The sequence below is a fragment of the Diadema setosum genome, chromosome 10 (genome assembly GCF_964275005.1).
Source record: "Diadema setosum chromosome 10, eeDiaSeto1, whole genome shotgun sequence".
NCBI lineage: Eukaryota > Metazoa > Echinodermata > Echinoidea > Diadematoida > Diadematidae > Diadema > Diadema setosum.
The window spans coordinates 3,532,350-3,558,504 of record NC_092694.1 but is presented as its reverse complement, the minus strand read 5'-3'; the positions used below and the strand labels follow the sequence as shown (position 1 = coordinate 3,558,504).

The 26,155-nt window shown below is 37.3% G+C and overlaps 1 protein-coding gene across 1 annotated transcript; it reads left to right on the top strand.

Annotated features, from left to right (window-relative positions):
* Positions 1-12,411: 12,411 nt before the first annotated feature.
* Positions 12,412-25,939, top strand: LOC140234265 (N-acetylglucosamine-6-phosphate deacetylase-like). The gene is made up of 10 exons (XM_072314326.1): positions 12,412-12,529; positions 13,922-14,023; positions 14,990-15,028; positions 15,778-15,944; positions 18,869-19,035; positions 20,123-20,251; positions 20,757-20,864; positions 22,107-22,225; positions 23,608-23,764; positions 25,615-25,939. The coding sequence occupies exons 1-10, from the start codon at positions 12,424-12,426 to the stop codon at positions 25,739-25,741; spliced, it is 1,221 nt and encodes a 406-aa protein (XP_072170427.1). The 5' UTR covers positions 12,412-12,423; the 3' UTR covers positions 25,742-25,939.
* The last annotated feature ends 216 nt before the right edge of the window (positions 25,940-26,155 follow it).

Here is a 26,155-nt window from a genome sequence, read left to right as displayed (position 1 = left end):
GCTCCCAACGCACCCTTTCGGCAAAACCGGGGGGGCTTTGGGAGAAGGGTGGTGTTCCCAGTAACGCAACGCGCCACCACCCACAGAGATGCCAAGTTCAAAAAACTTTTATGAGTGATGACTCGGCGTCTCGGCGCTTGCGCGCATGCGCACGCAAACGAGAAGGGTGTCCTCCTCCCATGGTAGGGAGCTTTTTTAAATTATTAGCTCTTAATGATGCGATGTGATGCATACTTTAGTGACTATTTTTGAAAGGCAAAAGGGAAATATCAATTGCAACTATCACTCTAATCCTTTGAGCTATGCTCCTTATTTTTGGCCCAAATTGCAGACTTCACCAGATGCGTGAGAAAAATGGGTGCCATGCGTGAGATCGTGAGACAGACCCTAAATGCTTGAGTCTCACGCAGAATGCATGAGACTTGGTAGCTCTGCACCCAACCCACCCTTTCGGCACAAGCCGAGATATCGAAGAAAGGGTGATTCCAATAATTGCTTTGTTTTTCTTTGTTTTTGGATGTTTCAGTTATTCCAAACCCGATTTTCATCAAATAAACTTTCAATTCCTCTTTAAATGGCATGCTCTGTATGGTTGAGGGGTCTAGATATCGCGCACGAAAATTTGAAATGCTCTTATAATAGAAGTTATTCCATAATTGTACCTGAATTTCTCAATGAATATCACGAAAATGCAGAAAAATCACCTCCCAGAATCTCCTGATAAATACGATGACGGAGTAGTGCGCTGTTGCCATTTGTATGTCAGACTTTTTTTTATGCGTTCACCTTCTCGGGGTATGTAAAGATCGCGCAGCTGCCCTATGTAGTTTCATGCGTGAAAGTGTCTGCCCCTCTCTGCGGCTGTAGCGTGCTTCGGCTTTCGTAGAATATTATCGACGATCGATCGAACAAATTACGAATTCTATCGGCTACGATCATACGAACGAGACAAGCGAGACGACACGTCTAGGCTACAACATCCTTAAAACAAAGATTTTAAGCTAAGGTAGGTAAATTATAAGGTAAAAAATTGGAAATTTAGTGAAAAATTTGTTCCAAAAAATTGGAAATTTGGTGCAAAATTTGTTTGAAATCAAAATTTCTTACCTGCTTTCTTCTCATGTTTAGCGGTTGTCAGGTAGACCACCTATTTTTATTCCATGGGCGTATCGGCAAATTTTGCGCTTAGTCCTACGCGTAATATTGCTTGCTATACGCAGTTACGCTATGCGCGATCATTAAGTCCCTGCGCGAGACCTAGTACCCTTACTATACTATATCATAAGCATTTTCTTGGTATCTCGCAAAAAGCTACGAAAAGCCCAATTCTCATCTCCACCAATAGGCCCTATACTGTCATGACTGTTGTAGCCTGTACCATCCCTTTAAAACAGTTGTAGCAGTGCAGGGGTCCGTTTCATGAAAGTCTTAGGAGAGACTTTCTCTCTCCTAAGTCATACTTAGGAGAGACTTTGCTAAAAACCGTTTCATGAAAAAGCTATCGCATAAAGCTATCACATAAACTCAGACTTAGGAGAGACTTTTTCTAGAAACCATTTCATGAACAAAGCTAGCACATAAAGTCTCTCCTAACTTGGCAAAGCTATCACATAAATCTAGGAGTGGTCAGGAGCACTCCTAAGTTTATGTGATAGCTTTTTGAGAGAGCCATTGTATCAAACTTTTTTCTCATTTTGGAGTAATTGACCCTAAATTTGGCATGTGTGACCACTGCCAAAGGTAGATATGCAAGATATCTTTTTCGTTGATATCGCATAATACGTTGTCATGAATGGTAATGGCAAATTTTCACAAAAACATACAAATTGTTGTGGATTGAACTACTGCCCTCAGTTTTAAAGCAATGTAGTTGAAATTCTGCATAGAATCAGATAAATGTAATATGTAGTTGTGCAAAACACTTTTTTCATGTGTGGTGTGAAAAAATCTGTTGCCATGGCAACAAGTTTTTCTATACCAATCACACGAAATATGTGAATTGATCTAACTTCCTTAAAATTCTTTTAACATTTGACCAAAAATTTGGCACATGACCATTACAGTATGTAGATGTGCAAAACTAATCTTTGGTTGATGTTGAACAATCTGTTGCCATGGTAACAAAATTTTTTCACTTAAAAGCATACAAAAATTGTGAATTCGCTAAATTCGTCAATCTTTGTGCATATGACATGAAATTTTGCACACATGTGACCGGCATAGTGCGTAGATGTGCAAACTTCATCTTTCGCCATTGTTGAACAATGCGTTGCCATGGTAACAGCAGACTTTGAATGAAAATCATACAGAAATATTGTGGATTCCGCTATCTCTCAGCTTTTGAACATTTTGCTTGAAATTTGGTACATGTGACCACCATGATATGTATAGTTGTGCAAACTTCATCTTTCACAGATATAGAACATTGTGTTGCTATGGTAACAGCATTTTCAAGGAATACAATAAAAAAGGTGTAGATTCAGTTTACTCCTTTAATATTTGAGCATTTTACTTAAAATCTGGCACATGAGACTGCTAAAGTACATAGACTGATGTGCAAATTTCTTCTTTGTTCTTTTTCACACAATGTGTTGCCATGGTAACAGATTATTTTGAATGAAAATCATTCAAAAATATTGTGGATTCAGCTAACTACCTAAGCTTTTGAGCATTTGACTTGAAATTTGAAACATGTGAAAGTTATACTATGTACTTGTGTATAGTCATCTTTCGTTAATACTGAACAGTGTGTTGCCATGGTAACATCATTTGTGAAAATCATAGGACTTTCCAGTTTATTCATTTAATTTACTCAGTTTTTGAGCACTTGACTTGCAATACATATATGACACATGTGACAAACAGATTTTTTGAATTAACAAAACACTTTATTCAATGTTGAACAATGCATTGCCATGGTACAGCTTTTTTTTTTTTTTATATAAAACCATATAAAGTTAGCGCTGGTTGAACGAACTCCCTCAGTTGGAGGTGGGAGTAAAAATCACAATGATACTTCTTATTTCAGCAGGTATTCTTTGTTTCGTACTTGGATTTGATTTCACTCATCAATTGCCACAGTGGGAAAACATTTCATTGAAAGAGGCAGTGTAGGCCGACAATGATTCAATTACACTGTATTCAATTCATTCACTGCTATCAATTTCATACTCATTAATATCAATTCCTCACAATTTGACTACATGTCATGTGACAGATTATGTAACTGCACAAACTATTTCATATATTTCATTCTGGTTGCCTGATTCATTAGAAAATCTGATCTTTAAAACATTATTTCATTATTCAATGTCATCATAATCACAGCACAATTATCACAACCACATTGGTGATACTGGTAAGAGTCCTTGTGAAAGTATTATCACTCACAGTATTTTCTGGTATTACATTCTACTTGATTTCTACATTATAAGCTATGCTTGATTTTATCTTTCTAATCAAATAACAATTGCCCGCATAGACATAATTTCTAACTGGGTTACATAAATATTGCCGTCACATGCCTGGAAATAATAACAACTAGAAATGTCGCTATAGCGACTGGTATGCCTCCGCCATGATGCATGATTCTCCTAATAGGTCTAGATAGTGCATGTGGACAATGTGTGAATACATTTTCACAAAAATGGCTAGATATTAAAATGACAAGTTTGTCACAAATGTGTTGAATGTTCACCTTCCTTGACCTAGGTTTAATTGGATGAATAGGGGAGCATGTATTTGGGATTTAAGGACTTTAACTTGACCTTGACCAATTCACACGTTTATGCATTGAGTAATTTCCAAGGTATGGAGAAAAAGTTCAATTTCTGTATTGAATAGTAAATTGTTACCATTTTCATCTGGCCTTTGACCCTAAAATTCATAAGATAATCACTGTCAGGCAGAACATGCATAAATATGTAGAAAGTTTAAAAATAATTTGAGCCACTTCCGAGACATGGAGGAAAAACTTAGTTCAGCACTTTCACTTGATCTTTGACCTTTTGACCTTTGAGGTAAAAAAAAAAAAGGTCTTTCCAGAGAATCTCTATTAGGTTATACATGCATACACCAAGTGTAAAAAAAAAAAATAATAATCCTGCTGGCATTGCATAAACATGAGGGAAATAGTAAAATTTTGAAGTGTTGCCCTTGACCTTTGACTCCTGATCTTTGACCTCATGAACACAAAATTGTCTAGATAACCACTGCCAGTCAGTACATGTATGTTCCATGAAGATACCTCGAACAATTTCCAAGGTACGGAGAAAAAAGTGAAGTTTTAATATTTTTAATTGACCTTTTGACCTTTGACCTCATGACCACAGACTTTCACCAGAGAATCTTAATTGGGTAATACATGAATACACTAAGTTTCAAGAAAATATCTTCAGGCATTGCAGAGATATGGTGGAAATAGTTAAATTTTATGTATTTGACCTTGACCTTTCGACCTTTGACCTTGAGCATGTGCACCCAAAAGTTGATAGGCACAACTTCACCCCCTAATACACATACATGTTAAGTTTCATTAGGATACCTCAAAATGTTTTTTAGTTTCGCTTGCCACAAAATTCATTACGGACGGACGGACGGAAGGACGGACGGACGGACAGAAGGACAGACGGACGGACAACCCAAAAACATAATGCCTCCGGCACCACTTCGTGGCGGAGGCATAAAAACAATGCACTGCAATGTTCACTGATGTATTTATGTTTGGATCACTTATACATCGACAGATCTTTCATAATCATTTGTATTATTTTCATGGTTTATTAATCAAATTATGAAAGCAGCTGAACTTCACACAATGCTATCATTGCAAATATTTTGTAAGCATAAAATAATATATGTTGCAATCCACCTTCTTTGCACTCTAAGGTTCCCTATATCGGAATACTAATTATGATATTAATACTAATAATAATGACCTTGTCTACTGCACAATAGCTTTTAATCATCAAAGATCAGAAATCAGACTGCTATGTGCTGACTGATACAGAATTTGCATTTATCCATTTTAAAATGCTTTCTTACACTTTACAAGGCCTATAAATCTTTCTTTTTTTTTCAGAGTGCTTCAATTCACCCATTTGCTTTTCATTGAATCGTTTGCACGCTTAATTGTTCTGTTCTGTTTTGTATTGTAATGTTTTTGCTTTTTCTTTTGAAGGGGGATTTTTCTCATTTCTGGTTTGGTTAATACATGTACCTGGCAAAGCACTTATGCCATCACCTATGGACTCGTCTATGACAAAACTCAGTGAAGTTCAGCAGTCAGACTGCAATAGTCTGATTGTAGCTTCATATCTAACACTGCAATTGTGACTCTGTATCACAATATCAACAGAAAGTCACCAAACATGGATTTCTGGTTAAAGGGCTGGTAAAGTTTTGGTTGAGACCTGGTTTCAGATTGTTAACATTTCTTCTCTTTTTTTGGGAGGGGGGTGATATAATAAGAAACCTCTTATGAAATATGAAAGACTATTAATTCAAAGAAGAATTCAATGTTTATTTGATGAAAATTGGTTTTGAAATGTTTGAGATATCCAAAATAAAGGAATCCTAATAAGAGGTGGAACCAGCCTTTTACTAGAATCGCTTTGTTTTACTCTGCTTTTGGATATCTCAATCATTTCAAAACTAATTTTCGTCAAATAAACATTGAATTCTTCTTTGAATTAATGTTCTGTAGCACTTCAATAGTGGTTTCTTAGTATCTTGCAAAAAAAAAAAAGGGCCAATCCTGTTTCTGAAAGAGCACACTCTCAGTTTTAAAATAATGTACAACTGAATTCAGATGGACTCTCCTATGTATTTGAATATTAGAAAGAAGGCACACACTCTGCAAAAGCATAGCTAGCAAATAGGTTCTGAAGTATGCGGTCTATCTTACCTAGCTATGTTCTGTGCAATAAATGGGACAAAAACCAGGATATAAAACTCTAGAGCAACAATAAATGAAGGGATTATCAGACAAAGTTAAAACTGAACATGCCAATTATGTGAACACAAAATAGAAAAGCAGACAGAAAACAATCAAGATGTTGTTAGGTTCTGTAACATTACTCATGTCATTTGCAGCAAGTGCATAAAATTTGAAAATCTATCATGTGTGTAGGTCTAGCAACAATAGACCTATTCCTATTTTCCAAATGATGTCCTGAAAGACATAATATTCGCACTCCATTGTAGGAATTTTTGTTGTGCAAGAAGCTTTTGTCATAAGGATCTATTACAAAATCACCATGACATTTGCATTCATGACTTTCATTACAGTGCTGCAGGTACATGTCAGATCCTCACATCTAATGCAGCCACCCCCCCCCCCCCAAATAAAAATGTATACATTGTATACCATTAATTTTCGAAGGATTGAATCCACAGCAGTCAAAACCAACATATGTTATATTCAACCTGTCTGCATCACCTTTGGCAAGCTCCATGCCTTGAGAATCTATATGAAAGAAAAAAGAAAGAAAGGACAAAAGAAATAGAATATGGAAAAATAAACAATACTGGTTACATACTGAAATTTTGTGACATGCAAATCACATCCACTCTCCCTGACATTATACAGAGTGGTAACATGTGGGTGTACAGTTGAATGAATACACACACGACTACCACACATATCATTACACAGAGCTGCTTGTCAGCAATTTCACATACAGTATATTAGCAACAGTTTAACAGCATCAAGGAAAAAAAAACAAAGAAAATCGTCTGGGTTGTCATACACAAGAATTAGTGTATCGGATTCTTCCTGATGAACAAAAAAGGTGTGACACAGACTCAAAATGAAAATGTGATTGTGACTTAAAACACTCATCTGACATAATGTCATTCATTCATGTCAGTAGAGACTTATTTGACTTTTTTAGAAAGGATTGCAACTTATGTCAGGCAAGCTGGGAGTTCCAAAATAAACAGAAAGATGATTCAATGGGTTATGCAACAAGTCAGCTGCATTGCTATGTCAGTGCATTAATCAACTCTTGTGAGCCGTACTGAATTCCCAATTGTGGCTGATATAGACATAAACATTAAATCAACTCCCAACTGGGGTGTATGAATGCACTAATTTCTTCATTTCTCGTGTGGAACAGTTCACATATAGAGGTGACATTGTTTGTCCACCAAGTCTACAATAATTCCTAAAATAAGAAAGACCGAATTACCTGTAACTGATATGTCATCAACAGAGGTTGCCTTTTTTCAACTGTTATTCAAGTTGTTTATTTTGTAAAATCTTTATACTTTCAAGTTTAATTTGAGAAATGCATACCTGTGTTCTGTCGTAGATAAGATGCTGCTATACAGTTCGTAGTCCAATTGCAGTCTGACTCTGACCTGAGTGAAGTTCAGCTGCAGTTGTCAGTCCCAAGGGCTTGGTGAGGTTCAGCACTCTTCAGGCCTTTGGGTGTGCAAATATAAGAACAGTTAAATACCATACAAACAGAAACATCGGATGCACAAATGGGATAGTTGGAAAATATTTGAGATGAGTGTACATCTTTATTAAAACAAGCAATAACAACAAAATGTTTATTAATGAATATCAATTTTGTAAGATATATTATGTGAACAACAAGTTGTAATTGCCAGTTTTCAAAGTTTGAATCACTATGTAATGAGCCCCTGTTAGCAAATTGTAAGAGTATGAGGTAATTTTAGTAATGAATGAGAGGGGAAATTAATAACAAGCATTCACTTTATTCAGTTGGCAGCAGAATTATTAAACCCCCTTGCATTATGGACACTATGGCAAAATGAATAACATTACAATTACTAAATCATATACAAATGGTGAACAGATAGTTTATGACAAATGCCTACCTGATCAATAATCTTTGATTTGCATATAGTTAGAAACTTTGATCATTCATGCATGAAGAGATAAGGTCAAATGAGTACATTGTTGTCATTTCAGACCTTTCTGTGATCACTGAAGCATGACGTGTTATGGTCTGATGATAACGATTAATTTCTTTTGTTTTTATGGAATTTTAAATAGTATCTTGCCATTCTATACATAACTCTTAGCATTTCATTGGGTTATATTCATTTTGACATGACTTAAACTTTGAATTATCAATATCATGGCTAAACCTCTGTACAAACTCTATGGTGGCAACTTTCACTAGAAATTAGTTCATTTAAATATTTTTGTACAATGAAAAATGCCAATTGAAATATTAAGAATCCTACATCAAATTCCATCATATTGTGTCACCTATCAAAACATTGAGTGAAACCATATTCAACGAAGCATTTCAGTGATCACTGAAAGGACTGAAAATGACCATAAATGTGCTCACTTGACCATATCTCTTTATACATGAATGATCAAAGTTTGTAACTATATGCAAATCAAAGGCTACTGATCTGTTTTTTACTTGTAGCAAACTATCTGATCACCACTTGTATGATTTAGAAATAATCTCAGTTATGATGTAGTTCATTATGCCACAGTGTCCAACATGCAAGAGAGGGGTTGACTAATTTTGCTGCCAACTGTAGATGATCAAGATAACATGATTTCTCAACTTGCTTCAATAGCTAAAAATAATCATTTAACACACCAAATGAAGATGGTGGAATATCCATGACACTGTCACTTGACTTTTCCATTTGCATCTTGCCCCCAGTCCTTAACTCTGAAGTGGATGAAGTTCACATGTTGTCTGGTCCTTGGCTGTTTGGAGTTTATTCAATATACAAGAACAGTTAATATCTTACAAACAAAACAATAGTGCAGGACATGGGACATTAGAAAGTATGTTAGAGATGGGTGCTTTGCCTTTGCTATAACAAGCTATAGCAATCAAATTGAAAAGCCCTACCATTGATTTTGAAAGACTGAATTCACTAGTATCTACTGATCCATAAGCTGTAAATAGGACTTTTCACAGTTTAAAATGATTAGCTATGTCGAATATTCTTGTTTCAAACATTGTAAGAGCATGAGGTTGTTATGATACTAGAAAAGGGAGAGGGTAAATAAACAATCATAGTAGGGCCTACAATATTAAGATAATGTGACTGCTAAAGTTTGTTTCAGGAGCTTGATACATGTAGACACACAGGTACCCCCTCCCCTTCCATGAATTATCTCTTTTCAATTGGATCAGTATGTAATATTCTACAGATAGTGAAATTTAAAAAAAAAATGCAAAAAACAGTTGTTTCTAGAAGGGTCACTATTCACTGGATAAGAATGTTTGTTTTCAATTACCAAGATGGACATTACAGCAAACATTGTTTTCAATATTTCCTGTCTAACGCTATTTAACTAAAAATCCAGAGACAATTTCATGTCCAAATGTAAATAATGTTGCAATTGTAGTATTTGAAAATATACAGATATGTTGTCTGCTAAAAAAGTATTATAAGCTAAAATACTTGCATTCTGTTGAAGGTGACCATGCTGGTTGAGAAGTCTCGATGAAGTTCAGTAGCAGTCTAGCTGTGGAGAAGATGGAAGTTCAGCAGTTTGGTTCTGTGTTCAGTGAAGTTCAGCAACTGACTCTGGGCTTTATGAGATGCAGAAGTCTGATTGCAGCAGTCTGACTGATGTTCCATATCTAACATTATGATTAAAAATGTGAATACAAAATAGAAAGTGTGTTTTCAAACTGTTGTTTGATTATACAAGATTTTACACACAATATCTAGAATCTGCATGAAATTTGAAATCAGTTTGCTGTTTAAATATATAAAGGACCTTATATTATTATTTTTGGGGGATGATTAAAAGACATACTACTAGTATTTGAGTTGTCTCAATTCAACATGTGTAAGCCTATAGTTTGGGGTATTATGACTTCTTGAGGTTCTAGATCTTGTCGATAGGCATCCACGTTGCAAGGTCTACATCTACCTAAGATCTGGTAGGACCAGCTGTACTGTGGCTTCACATTCGGGTTGATCACAGTTACAGCCTGAGATGCAGCCACAGTCTGACTCTGATCATCAACTGTTGTCATGTCATCATCATCAATTAAATTGCTAAAAGAAGTTGTGTAAGCGGTACTAGCATCGGAGTATGGACCTATAGAATCTACTAACTGCATAGATAGATAGCACTATTTAGAAGACCTATTAACTTCCTTACTGATGAGTGATATGCCTATTTATGTTAATGATAATATGTTTAAGAATACCAAGGCTAAGGGTCTAGTCTGGTTATACTTTTGGTATACACTGGTTAAGTAGTATCTAGGTCAGTAGGTGCTACTCAGGATCACTATACCACTGGATTCTAGATCTATAGACACCTGGTAGTATAGCAGTAGAATTCTAGAGGTTCCATGCCAATGAATTTAGGTAAACATCATTCTCTATCTTATTGTGACACATGCATTGCGATTACAGTGCTGTATGCACTTAGAATTGTGGAAGATAGCTTTCAAGTCTGAACCAAGATCTGAACCATGGTTTCCAATTCATATTCTGTGTAGACCTGGATCTACGTACTACTACTAGGCCCTACTACTGCTACTAGATCTAGTTAGTCTAACCACTGTCAGACTCTCCAGATAGTACTACCTGCCCTAACCCCAGGGCACTCCCTGTTAGTTGTACAAAGTGCTTCGCGTTCGGGCTGGTCGCTGTTATTATAACCCCTAACCCCTAGTCGCGTTACAAGTTTTTGTTGTAGACCTATAGCAACGTTAGACAGTAACATTAGGACTTGTAAACGTAACAATGACACAGGTAACTTACAGCTGGTTCTCTGTAGTGTAAATGCTAACGCTATAATTTCACGTTAGGGCCTACCCTAAAAAAACATTAGGCTTAGGCTAGGCCCCATAATTCTGTTGGACAAAATAACCTAGATTTTCTAGATTGAAAAAAAAAAAAACCCAACAGATTTTTCCTGTCGATTTGACACAGAACGGAAAATGTGTATCACTTCTGAATACTATCCACACAGCTAGTGACAGTGTAATTATTCAATGTTAGACACGTCTTCAAACTAGGCCTAACATAATATTAATAATAAAATGCAGACCAATTCTTATAAAATTTCCGGTTTCTTCTTCGATCCCTTCACTATTCAGGCCTTAAGTTACCTGCAATTCACCCATACATGAACAAATCGGGCAATTTCTCTCATGAAATATCTGCACGCTAAATATATCATGAAAATCAACCTACAAACATTTCACTATTACTTGTAACAACGTTAGAAGTTGTAGTAGACCCTACCATGCTAAGTAACAAACTACCTAAACTCAGCTGGCCATTTGGTCATTCAAACAAACGGCGATGTGCCTACGTGGGACTATTGTGACAACGCTACTACCGGTAAGATTAGATCTACATCTAGCTAGCCCTTTGGAGAATTGTAGAAGATTCGAACAAAAATATATCCAAATAATATCACATTATGAATCCACATGCATTACTTTTCAATTGTAGACAGCTTTAAATATACTCACTAATAGAAATATGTACTGGTAGCGGTGTAGAATGCAACTTAGCCTCTAGGATCCTGCCTCCGTCGTAGATTTGTTGCCTCTGCGCTGTATACACTGTGTGTATACGTGCTATGTCTATGTAGCGAGTGCTCAACGCATGTAACACAATAGGGAGAAAAAGTTAATGATATGCTAATGATATGTTAATTAGTATTACCCTCGAACATGACGATTGAAAAAATTAAAGTCTCTCATAGCTTAGGAGAGACTTCGTGAAATGGTTTTTACTTCTCTGTGAAAGTCTCTCCTAGCTTAGGAGCGGCTTGGCCATTTTAAGATTTATGTGATAGCTTTTATGTGATAGCTTCATGAAACGGACCCCTGGGCAGTACAGTGTGGAGGTTGTGTTGTGCACGTGCTGCGTTCAGTGTGGAATGTCGAAGCTGACAGTTTGGCTATCATGCTATGACTGTTTACATGACTGCGTGTGTACAGGTATCGAAATGTCTGGCGATACTGGTAAATTACATACAGAATAAGGAGTTAGAGTCTTACTGTAATTAAACATGCTTTACAGCTAATACCACATCTACTACCGTACACAATCATTTGCAGCTTACCTCAACTCAGACGTATAACTAGACGAGGCCATGGCTCGCTCGAGATATTATTTACTAAATTAAATGCACGTCACCCCACAGACAGCATACTCCTGGCACTGATACCCGGATTCAGCCATCAGCTAGCTCGGGATCGGACGGATCGGCGATCGATCGTCGGACCATGGCGGAGGTACTAGGCGTACCTCCTTGGTAGGAGTACAAAAAGTGAGATCGAGCTCCAGCGCAGCACAGCTCACAGCGCTAGCGGGCGCCAGGGGAGGCGACTGGCGCAGGCCGGCGGGGCGAGGTGCGGCGGCGGCGCGCGGGGCGGGCGAGTGGGTATATACGTGTCCGCCACGTCTTGCAGTGTGTACGCGGGTGTGACAATGGACGACAGTTTTACCTGTATATCATGCAAACAAATCGCTCTCCCAGGAGGCGAAGTGCGGGAAGGAAACCTTCATATCATTATAGAAGATGGGCATATTACAGGTATTATCATGAACATAATCTTAAAATGCCATCAATTTGAAAAGTAACGTGCTATCTCCTATAAAGTTGCGAAGTTATGCTAGTGTTAGTCCCATGTATTGAAATCCATGTAGTAGATAATTGTCGAGTTCAATCTTATCATTAAACTTTAAATTTCAATGATTTGTTCTTACTTGATTGAATTTGTGTGTTATGGTTATTTCAAGGGTGATATCAAAGTCTGTATTCACAAGAACCCATTAATGTTTAACGCTGCCAAACTCTATTTAGGCCCTACATGATTTATCAGCAGGAGGCCCTGGCTATGTGCATGATAGAACTTAGAATCAAGATTGAAACTAACATTAACTTAGGGCCTAATGATTTTTAGTAAATTCTAGTCTAGTTAAGTAAATTTATGTACTGAAATTAGACCCTGCTTAGACCCCGGGGAGCTCCTCAGCTCCTTGTACACAGTTATACTGTGGGAGCCGAGCGCCTCTCGTTCGGCGTCTGGGCTGTGTTTCGCAGTTAGACCCTGCTATGGAACGAACGTCAATATGAGTATGACTATGATTGTACGAATATGGAGCATTTATTTAAGGCTGAATGCTTAGTGATTTTTTTTTGTTTTGATTTTACATAAATTATGGTAAGATGATATGATAGCTCTAGCTAGTTGATTATTCCATCAGGAAAATCATGTTTAGTATTTAATATGAAATGCAATTTTGCACTGCAAGAAGATAACTTTTTGTGGTGGGGTTAACTGAAGCAGGGTCTAGGTTTCTATAGATATAGATCTATCTATATTTTTTTTTCTCCAAAATCTGAGAGAATACTTATAATTTTGCTAAATTCGTAATTTTCAGGACTCGCGGAAAAAACAAGTGATGTTTTGCTTGAATTTTCATCTTCTGAGGTTGAAGTTCACAGCAATGAAAGAAACATGTACTAACTACATGTGCTATTAGAATTATGAAGTGCCTATTGAATACATGTAGACACTCCAATATGTAATGTGTATTGATATCACTATCAGTACTCCTCTTCTTCTTCGAGTCTAAAAGTAGTAGACTTCTAAGTACCCGTGCTGTGGTAAAATCATATCCACATACTCAACTACAAATAACTTTGAAACATTTCTATTAGTGTACTTGAAACTGGTTGCCAATGAAAATAAAGGTACACGTATTAAAGTTGCGATTAGAACTGGAAAAGTACAAGGAACAAGCACAGTACCGGTACCCCAATGTTACTGATGTTACAACCATGCTTCTTTTCAAGTAAAGTGGTACCTACCCTTATCTAGATTCTAGTACAGAGCTGTGTTGCTATATTTTATATTGATATTATCAATTCTTTCTGATAATATATAGATATGAATATATATATTTTTTTAACCTGCTGCAGCTATCCTTGACCAGGAAACTGACTTCGTGAAGAGTGCAGTTGATCGTCACCATGCAGAAATTGTCACACCGGGTTTTGTAGATATCCATCACCATGGCCTAGGTGAGGGATCAGGATAATCTGATCATCCGCTACAGCCACAGTCACACTTGCAGAACTTGTCAAAGTTTAGGTTCTCAAAGCTTGGTCAGTCAGAGCAAAAGACTTTTTGCCAACTTTCTCACTACCAAAACTAGGGAAATTTCCTGAACTTCTACAAATCTTCTGGAATTTTGTGCAGCAGGCTTAACAGACACCTGAAACTTTGTGAAGTTTATTATGTGACTGGTTCACATTCTGTTTGTGTTTCTTCTTATTGCAAATGCCCACTAGTGTCACCCAAACTGTGAGACGTATTGAGAACTGAAACTATGAGAACTTTGGACATCTATGTGAATGAACGAGCAAACTTCATGAAGTGTTCTCAAAGTTGAACTTCTCATTGTTTGCCAGTGTGACTGCGGCTAAAGATAGCAGAGTACCGATAGTTGCAGGCTTATGAACCCTACGTCTACTGCACATTGAAAACCCAAATACACATCAGTTAGGGCATTGTTAAGGATTCATCCACACAAGGTACATTTGCGCAGTTAACATGCCCAAGAGGATAGCCAGGGCTGCACACTAACCCCCCGGTTTTTTTCTTGATTTGTCCAACCTGTCTTTTGGACCAGTAGGTACCCAGTTTTCACATTTTTTACTGGTCCATTCCTGAAAAGGTTACTGGTCTGACAGTGATTTTACCAGAGTGCAGTGTTGGATAGCCGAGGGTGTTTGGACTGTTTTGAAGGTGGCGTGTGTGAGTGATGACACTCATCTCTAAACAGAATGATGTGTGCATTGTATATTTTGTTGTGTAAATGATGAAGCAGATCCTTATTGCTTAATAATCAACTTCATCTCAAAGTCCATACTAGATTCACATCCTACTTTGCACGATGACCATCCCACCTCCCCTCTTCTTATTAAACCTTCTGCCTGTATCACTAATTGATCCTCCAATCTTAATTTCTCTGTTGTACTCACTAGGAGGAGCTGATGACCTTCTGGAATTCTGGCAACATCCAGGTATGTGAGCTTGTGATATGGGTGTCCAAATCATTTATATTGTTATTCACAATCATGGACAGTTATTGCTGCACCTTCCTCATGTAAAATTCAGTCTGTGAATTTTGTGATGAAATGTACCCTATAATTGTATTCTGGAGAATATCAGTAAAATACATTTGTCATTAAAAGACTGCCTGAAGAATGAATGTTTGACACAATGAGCTCTGATTTTAAAATCTAAATTGTAAAATGTCACCGAGTTGCATCTCTTTTTTTTTTTTTTTTTCAACTCTGCAATAGGGCATTTCACTAAACTTTCAAATTTAACCCATTGAGGACGAGCTGATTCTACTATAAAAGTACCCGTTTCTGTAGACACCTGCCCAAATATGCTCGGGATTATTCTTTACAGGATATAAAATTCCTCTGATGATTACCTTTTATACTGAAGTCATGTCAATACTTGAGAAAAACATTAGTTGTTGCCAAGCCAAGCAATCAGGCAGGTTTACTTGTAGCCAAAAACAAAGTTTGATTTCAAGGTATGCATAAAATCTGGATAATTCTGTTCTTGAAGCGGTCTATTGGGACAAATCAACTTTCCTTTGCAATCAGTGCATGGCTAGTGTTTAACCAGTTGAGAGTACACTTGGGCAGGTGTCTGTGAGAAGTGTGTGTTATAGCAAAATTTGCTCATGGTCAATGGGTTAATCCTGTACTCAATTATTAAAGGACTCCTACAGGAAATTTCTTCTTTATTTTGTCAGAATACACTCAGGAAAGACTTCCAAAGTATGGAGTGACATCATTCCTAGCATCCACTGTGTATCCAGAGAATCTAGAAGGTGGTAAAGTCTTTGAGACCCTGAAAATTCTGGAAGATGTTGTTGGTAAGATGGACCGCGGAGCAACCTGTGAAGGGATCCATGCTGAGGTGGGTGGAGCATGTCAAACTGGCTTCTTTAAGTCACCATTGTTTAATCAGGACTGTTCAGTTTGAGAGTTAAGAGTTAGACCCCTTGTCCCAATTATGCTGCCTTCTCAATGAACAGAGATTAGAGGAAGAATTTTCCATTTTATATATGTGACCACCCAGCAGAGAACCCACAAAAAGTACACCTAAATGGATTTCAACTTTTCTGCATAGTTTAAAAGATATATATTTTATACTTTGATCTGTTTGGTAACTTGCATTTGTTGGTTGACTCTTACTTTCATTTCGTTGCCTCTTTGTGGTACACCACATGAGGGTTTGCTGCTTGTTCAGCCCCCCCCCCCTCCACCCACTCTTGCTGTTGCTGTTTCATGTTTTCCTTTCTTTATCTCTCTGTTGTTCCTTTAATCTTGTTTGATGTTGCCTTCCTATTCATCCTTTTTCCTTCAATGGTTGCCCCCATGGTCCTCAGGATCATTACTGACCCTCCTCTGCCTTTTGTCTGTCCACCCTCCTGCTCTAATCCCCTTCCTTTACCTGATGGGCTCCTTGCCCATGACCTCCTACCCTCTCCTTTAGTTTTCTTTGTTTGATTTGATTTGAATTTATTTTCCGTTAAAAGTCACATTACATAATTATAATCATTGCATAAACAAAATAGTACATAAAATGAACGGAAGGATAGCCCTACTCAGCTATGTTTGTCATAACACAGCTGTTTTCCAGAGGGGTCCTAGAAATAACAATGATGTGATACACACAATGATAAAGACATGAATAAATAATACATAATAATGAAGAATATCAATAAGTCTTAAATCAAACCAAAAATGAGATTAAGATAAGAACAAAATGGAAACATATACCCCTGACACCTATCAGTTGAATCAAATACATTGCAACCCCAATTATCCCATCATTATGACTCACCCTCCTCCCCCCCCCCCCCCCCCCGCCCAAAATATCCATGATATCATTATACATATATATATATATATACATTAAAGCCATTTTGGTATGTGTTGATCAATTTTAAGAAACAAATTATATGAAATTAAACATTTAACATCACATGGTAAATCATTAAAGTAAGAAGCTCCACGATATGAAAACATTCTTTTACAATAATCAGTGTGAGGCTTTGGTAAGGAGAGATTTCCATGGGAGCGTAAATTGTATGGATGTGAAACAAATTGAAATAAATTTTGCATATATGATGCGCTGAGATCATTTAAACTTTTATACACCAAAGATATAGAATGTTTAATACGGCGAGATTTCAGGGATTCCCAATTCAAAATTTGATGTAATTCATGATTGGATATATGTTTATAGGGACTTATTCCAAGTATTATTCTACCAGCCCTATTTTGTAATTTCTGCAGTCGATCGGTATATTTCAGGTGGGAGGAATCATACACTATATCTGCGTAATCAAACAAAGGGAGAATTATTGTGCGGTAAATCAATTTCAAATTACATTCATTAATATAAACTCGAAGACGACCTAAAAAATTAACCAATTTACCAATTTTTTTACAAAGATATTCAATATGATCATTCCATTTCAATTCTTGGTCTATTATCACCCCTAAGTATTTCACGGCTTCTTTGCATTGAATATGTTTTCCGTTAATATAAACATTTAAATCTTTGCGTTTTGTCAACATTGCACGGGTACCAATCAGTATACTCTCCGTTTTATCAACATTCAAACTAAGTTTGTTCAAACACATCCAATCATATATGCGTTCCAAGTCTGTATTCAGAAAATAATCTATACAATTAACATCTTTGTGAGAGTAATACAAAATAGTATCGTTCTGTGTCCCTAGCCAGTCCCTGACTGTTCTTGTTGTGTGATGTCCTATTATGTGATTGCTTTCCCTGCCTGTTTGTCATTTTGCCTCTGATGAAGATTCTGCTAGGATCGAAAGCTCAGGCCCCTTTTGACTCCATAGTCATGTAATGCTGTAATGTGGATAGACCCTTAGAATGTGTTGTCCAGGAGTAAGTCTTATGATCCCACAGAATATTTCTTCGTAAATGCAGGATATCATTAACTGCTAAGAGATAGATAATGCCTATGGCTACAATGTGTTTTACATTTTGGGGCCAGAGCTTTCGATCCTAGCAGAATGTTCATCAGAGGCAAAATGAAAGACAAACATGCAGGGAGAGCAATCACATGGACTGAAGTATTCAATACACAGCATTCAAGCAAGATCTAAGGAGTGGTAGGGACACAGGACAAAGAAAACAAAAGAGGTGCAAGGCTCAAAGTCAAAGGCAGGGAGCCAAGTATTCAATGAAAGAGGGATTAAAGCAAAGGGGCAAGCAGACAAAGGGAAAGGTGGGCCAGTGATGATCCCAAGGATCATAGGGGGTGACCTGTGAGGGATAAAGATGAATAGGGAGGCAACATCAAAGGAGATGAGGAATAATGGAAGGATAGAGAATAGGAAAAGAGTGAAATAGCAACAGCATGGTTGAAAGGGAAGGGAGCTATTATAACAAGCAGCCAGCCCTAAACCATTTAATGTACAATGATGTGGCAATTAAAAAAGACAAAGAAGTGAGAGTGAAACAACAGTTCATGTTGGCATCCACACAAAGTTTCTGCCTACCACAAATTGTTGATGAAAAGTGTGCCCATTTACTGGTACATGGTTGTTTTCTCTTAATTAAGTGAATAAAATCATGTGCTTCAAAAAGCCTGTCACAATCAACTTGTCCACATAAACAGTTAGTCCTGTCTTATTTTATCAACAATGTAGTGACATCATCATTGATGTAATCTTGCTTCTTTTTTGTCATATGCATGTGTTTTGTCCCCTTGCCTCGTTTGGCGCCAAAGGCTCGGCAAAATTCTCACTTCTAGCTGCTCTCTGACCATGGCATCTGTGCATGCTCTTTACCCACAGGGTCCAATAGTGAACGACTTTGGAGGACTGCCTCCAGGGGAGCAGCACATGCCTCAAGAAAAGTTTGAGAGACTTCTGGATGCCATGCCCAGCTGTAAGATGATGACCATCAGTCCCCATGTAGACGGCCAAGATGACTATCTTCGCATGAAGATGTTACTCAACAGGTGAAAAAAACTCCTTCATTGTAACCATGACCAGACTGTAATGACCAGAGTATGCATTTTCCCATTTTGTTGTTTTTATTGTGTAAATGGTTTTGGGTATTAACTGACATATTTTCTTGTTGCAGTTCAGTTACAGGTGAGGCATGCTAAATTCTTGAGTCAGTTAAAAGGTTGCTTAATAAATAATTTGCTATCTCGATATCATAATGTCTCTGAACATTAATGGTGACATGACACTTCATGCTCCTCATGTATACACAGTATTTACCTCTGCCAAGGCAGGTTATGGTTTTCATTGATGTTGATTTGTATGTCTATTTGCAAAATAATTTCAAAAAATTTTGAATGTATATGAATGACACTTGCAGGGAAAGTGCTGACACAATGAACAGATGATTAACTTTTCGTGGTGATCTGGGAATTTTTATGGAATTTTGAAAGAATTTTTTTGTCCTTTTCCAAACAGGGTCAATGACCTTAAGGAGTTCAAGCTGCATGTATTGTAGGTATGCATACGTGCTTAGAGTGCCTGTTCTGCTTTGGCAAGGCGCTGCGACTGCATAGCTGGCCTGGAAACTGAGGATGTTATCACAAGGCTTCTATATTAGGGAGCTTTAGATATTAGACGCGCGGACGTTCAAAGGAAAAAAAACATGTTCTGAGCATGCGCAGTAACGCGCGTAAAGTCAATCTATTTTTAGCTTGCGTCGCCTGAGTTTTTCACTACGCGTACTGGGCTATTTTCACGTCCGCACAGTTTGCGACGTAGAGAGCTTCTTCATGCACTGATCATATGGGGGCGCGAAGTTGTTTTTCATACGTTGCGTCCCAGCGTAATCTAAAGCTACTTTTCCACACGACGCAGGGAGAGGAGAATGTCCAGCGCAAGCGTCGGCTCAAACGTCCGCGCGTCAAAATCTAAAGCTCCCTATTGAGAAATTGGGTGACTTTTAGCATGCATGTATGGGTGGATATGAGCTGCTTGGCGGAGGTCTGCGCTCTCTGAGTGCTTTTCTAGACTTAATTAAATTCATTTTTCCTCTTTGTTCTTGTTTGTTTTCTTCACTGGATCCAATCTACTTCACAGAGGAATAGTGCCAGCACTTGGTCATGATAGGGTCGCCAAAGAGAATGAAATTCTCAATGCCTTGAAGCTTGATCCATCTCAGCAATTCCACATCACCCATCTCTTCAATGTCTGTAATTTCCACCATAGGTGAGTGTTGTTTTCTCTGTGAAATTTCATTTTATTAAAGAGGAGGGGGGAGTCAAGGGATTTGATATGATGTTTGATTTCTCTTTTATTAAGTTTTGAAAATTTGAGAAGTAAATGTTGAAATGGTTCAATATCAATCCACAAGATTACTCATTTTTGTTGTCTCGATGCAGCATTTCTATGGTTGAGAGCTATTTATGCATTTGTAAAGCTTATATGAACCTGTAATTGATAGACCCAGTTTGATATTATACATTAACATATTAAACTGTCCAACTGTCCAATTGGCTTATTGTTATCAGTATGAAATATCTTTCCTTTCTAATTTAACTTAGTATCATTTAGAGTAGACCTTTAAATTCATTTAGATGCAGCATTTATTTTTATCCCCCTGTCATTTACTGACACCTTGTGTGTGAGTATGCAATGTGTGTGCACACCTCTGTGATATTGAGTTGTTTTCCTAGTCATTTGACGTCTTTGTTTCTCAAATCACATCATACAGAAATCCCAGTTTAGTGAACTTTGGAATGACTGACCGCTTCCCATTGTTACCTGGTTACCATCAGTTAGCTCCGCCCACTGTTGAGGTCATTGGAGATATGTGCCATGTGTAAGTATCATAGACGTTTGAACTTTGTTGATATTTGGTACAGATATGTCAGGGCTTGTGAAGTGAATAACTTCTGCCATAAATGTCACGTTCTAGTGTACAGTGCATAGTGCATTGTGCTACCGAGTGAAGCAAAAAGATGCATTATATGTCTGACTTAAAAATGCCAGCCATTAAGCGGTTAATTCTGTTTAAACTGATATCATGAAATGATCAAGCAGATCCTAATCAAATGATTGGTTTAGAGTGCACACATGATCAGGCATTTATTTTGTGTGAGTATGCATGCTGCAATGGTATTCCAGCAAGATTTTGTGGTTTTATTACTTCTGCCAAGGAGGTTTAATATGTTTTTGTCACAATTTGTTGGTTTGTTTGTCTGTTTGCAAAATAGGTCAAAAAGTTGTGAAGGATTTTTTTATCTTTTGGCAAATAGGGTCAATGAACTTGGGAGTTCAAGCTGAGCGTATTTGAGGCTTTCATACGCGCACTAAAGCACATGCTCTGCTTGAGGCGCCGCGCAACATGCAGGAAGCTGACGAGGTAACCACAAGGCGAAGGGTTCTTTTATCATTGGGAATTGAGCACTTGTCAGCATGCCTGTGTGGGAGGAAATGAGCTGCATGCTTGGCAAAGGTCTCTGCTCCCCAAGTGCTTTTGTTGTTTATTCTTGAAACTGGTTGCCGTCTGATATAAACTGCCTACATTTGAAATTCTTTGACAACAAAAATTGACCTCATCATTTTATAGAAGAAATGATACTCTTAGCTTCATTTGGGCATTAGAATAGTTACTCACCCTTTTAAACATAGACAGTTCTGGAGGTACCATGTGTGGATTACTCTTTATTGCCCTGCCAGGTATCATTGTATACAAGGAGTCTTTCAGTGTAACTTGTTAGAAATGTGGATATATTTTCTTGAACTGACAGTTAGCTACATTTTGTGATTCTCTCATTGTGTTTAAAGAGATCTGGTGATTCATGTGTGCAAGTCTAGTTTGATCAAAGAATCTTGAAGGCAACAGCTTCAAATACCTGGCAAACTTTAAATGTGACACGAGTATGTAAAATTGGCCTTTCACATATCTGTGGTCATCTAACACAGACAAGAAAAGCTACAACAAACGTATACAAAGAAAATGTGGGAAAACACATTCACATGCTTGGGCAATAACACAGAAGAAAGAAGACATCTTTGTCTTATCATTGATATTCAGTGATGTGAAATCTCTTGTTTGCAGACACCCGCTAGCTGTGGCCAACCTTCTCAGTGCGAGACATTTCAGTCAAATAGCCTTTGTTTCAGACTGTACAGCAGAAGCAATCCCGAACATGAAGATGTCATACAGTAATAGAGACAGTAAGTCAATTCTCAGAGCAAGCCAATTATTGTTGTGTGTGTCTGTATGCTACTGTTGTTATTTGCAGAAATGTTATGAGTATTAAATAATCATGCAAATTTTATGTTGTAATTGTAGCACAGCTCAAGTAATATTATTTGCCCTGCTTTTCAATTCTTAACTTAAAACTTTCACTAATTTGAGCCGGCAACTTTTTTTGTGCATGAAATTTACGCAAATTGCCATTTGGCATTTAATGCATTGCATAGACAAAACCTTTTGCTAGCATGTAGACTTTGTAACTTTCACAAGTATTGGCTCCTAGCAAAGTTTAAAAAAAGAAATAAAATAAAATAAATCTGATTTTACAGTATTACCCAGTGTCTGAAATAGACATAAATCTGATTTACCAATATTTGTGGCTGTAAAACTGTATTCCAATGCAGTTTCTGTTGTGAGTGATCATTAAATCCTACATTTTGTGTGTGTGTGTGTGTGTGTGTGTGTGTGAAAGTATGTGAGTTAGTAGAGATAGTAAAGCCAACTATTTCTTGTAACAGTAAGTGTTGAAATGTTACATAGTAACTAAAGGTTACAGAGTGCAATGTGTTGACTCATTTATTGCTAGTGACCTCGTTATTTTCAAAACTATTCTGTGCTTAAGTGTTTTTCCCCTCCTTTTGAAACTCATGACACTATTGAGTAAGCAAAGTTTTACATAATTCTAAAATATATGGGTTTTTTTTTTCCCTAATATTTTTCTGAAAGACCAAGACATCACAGTGCTGAACAGTGTCTTCCAAGATTTCATTCCTTTATGAATGTTAGATATTTGAGGTTAATTGGGGTAAGTGAAAATATCTTTGAGAGAAATCATGTTATTAAAAGTCGTTGCCTCCTACACACACAGTGATGTAAAAAATGGTCCAAAATTATTATTTCATAAAGGCCTGTGGTAACAACATTGTATAATAATAATAATGATTAGTCTGTTTGTAGAATGCATGATACCATAAGATAAGTCTCTTTGCGTGTACAAATGGAAACAAAATCTTTCAAATATTTCTTTATTCACATATAGTTAACAATTATCAAAATAGTGAGTTTTTAACACAGATTTAAATTCATCAAAATCTGAAATGCATCTAGTACTGAGAAGGAGATTCTTCCATAATGATGGTGCTAGTTTTTCAAAAGCCCTATCACCAAATGTCTTAGATTTAACACTTATTTCAGAGAGGAGATTTTGTTTTTGTGTTTGTTTTTGTTTTTTTGAGCGCAGATTACGACCAGGATGATATGGCTTGATGAGTTCACCGAGGTATGCAGGTGTATCTTTACAAAAACATTTGAATACAAGGGTCAACATCTTAATTTGATTATATTTATTTCATTCTGTCAGTGCAAGTATCAGCCGATGGTAAATGCCTGGTGATCAGTGGGACTACCACCCTGGCTGGGTCCTGCTGCTCCTGTCTCGATGCCTTCCGATATCTCATCCGAGTCTTCCAGGTTGGTCTTGGCAAGGCTGCCGCCATGGTGTCCGAAAATCCAGCAAGGTAATCTTGCACTGTGTTCTGCCTAAAGTTTTCACTCTGTGTTTCATGTTTTTAGCTGGATGTAAATGGGGTTTGATATTTGGGTGTAAATCCAGCAAGGTACTAACTATCCTGACTTTTTCTGATTCATGTTCACTGTGTGTCTCATGTTAGACTGGATAAGGATTTGATATAAACTGGGTGACTGCATGAAAGAAAGAGAGGTCTTTGCATTAACAAATTGTCTGTCCGTATTTCCACTTTATGTCTGCATTTGTGTAAATGAAAATGTGAGTAGTAGATATATATGTTTTATCCAACTGCTAAAAGGGGTGAAATAAATCAAGGGAATTACTTGATAAGATTTCTTATTCAATAGTAAAAAGGAGTCAAAAGGGGCCTGAGCTTTCGATCCTAGCAGAGCCTTCGTCAGAGGCAAAATGACAAACAAGCAGGGAAAGCAATCACATAATATTTTAAAGGACTTCACACAACAAGAACAGTCAGGGACAGGCTAGGGACACAGAACAAAGAAAACGAAAGGAGAGGGTAGGGTAGGAGAGGCAAGGAGCCCCAACAGGTAAAGGGAGGGGGATTAGAGCAGGAGGGTGGACAGACAAAAGGCAGAGGAGGGTCAGTAATGATCCTGAGGATCATAGGGGCAGCCATTGAAGGAAAAGAATGAACAGGGAGGCAACATCAAAGAAGATAAGGATCACTAGGGGGATAAAGAAAGGGAAAGAGTGAAAAAGCAACAGCAAGGGGAAAGGGGGGGGGGGGGGGCTGAGCAAACAGTCAGCCCTGAAAGGTGTACTAGGAGGAGGCAGCAAAATGAAAGTAAGCAAACAAATCATACACAGTAATGATGATAATGATAATTATAATAGTAAAAAGGGATAGGAATAGAGGTTCCTAAAAAGGAACTCTTGAAGCTCTCAGTTTTCATAAAATAACAAGTTTTGGGTAGATTTGTGAGCATTGCTCCAATTAATAACACCCTTGTTTTAATTTTTTCATTTTACTGAAGATTGAAATAATTCAAACTTGATACCATAATGTAGAAGAGATTGAGTTCTACAACATGATACCAATAAGTCAATAATTAAAACATGGAGTGTCATTTCACTTTGAAAGGGAATTTGAAGATCTATTCAGATGAAGTACTGTCAAATATAGAAAAAGGAGAAGAAATGAAAAAGAGGCATTGTCGGATTCTTGTGTCAAAGTTGCATGTCTGCATTGAAAAGTTTCATTGCCCTAACTTTAGGGCAGACTGCACTCTGCTCAAGGACACGTTAGCTGAGAAGCAGAAGGGTTATGTGTTGCTTGAAGGTTTGCATAGTGAAGTAAATGAGGGAAAAAGGCGTTATCACAATGGGGGGGGGGGGGGGGGTTGATATTGAGATATTGGTATCATATTGTAGAGCTGGATATCCTCTACATTAGGCTGTTCTGTGTCAATTCTAAATTATTTTCAATTTCAATTAAACATCTAGATTAAATCAGAAAGATGCTTTTTTTATCCTATATTTCGAACTATGCTTATATACAATCATGTACATATCTCCCCACTTTTTAAGTTAAATTTTTCATTTCATGAAAAGTGATTTTGTTTGTTTGTTGATGCTCAAATCTTAGAATGTGTTAATGTCCTTGTGGTTCTCAGCTGACAATATTATATCCTGCTTGACGCACTATCTTGACAGATCTTGGATCCTGACAAGTATCAATGTAGAAGTAGAAGACAGTTAACTGTATAGTTGAGTCCAACGCAGAATTCCAAGTACCTTTATGAAGTGATGGAGTTTTAGCATGAAGTTCATTCTCACCTCTTTTTCTTTCTTTCATATTTGCATGATTTTTCTTTGCAGAATTGCTAAACTTGACAATGTCGGGAGGATTGAGATTGGAAAGCGAGCGGACCTCCTGCTCTTTGATATTGACTTGAACCTTGACAAGACTTTTGTGCGTGGAAAAGTGGTGTACAACTCGACATGAGAGATGGATCTCCGGTCGCTGCACTGCCATGGTAGAAACACACACACTTGGATATCTCTGCACTGAGTAGTTTGTTGCTATCACTGTGATGTCATGCTGAGAAAAAAAAACCAAACAAACAAAGTATGCTTTGCGTGCAGGAAAGTTCTCTTCCAATACAAATTTTACTGTGCCTTTTACAAAGTCAAAACTTTTCAGTTTATAGGGGCTGCATTTTGATAAAATCTTCGCTAGGCAGAGTACTTAACTATGATAAAAGCTTGTTAAAATGAAGCATATTAACATCAAGTCCTTTTTGAGTAGTAATCTGTGAGAGTAGGTTGTCTCAAGATTTTGTTATTTTAGCTCTACTTTTAACTCAAATTTTAACTGAAATTTCACTGGATAGTTGAAACCCTGGACTAATCAGTCATA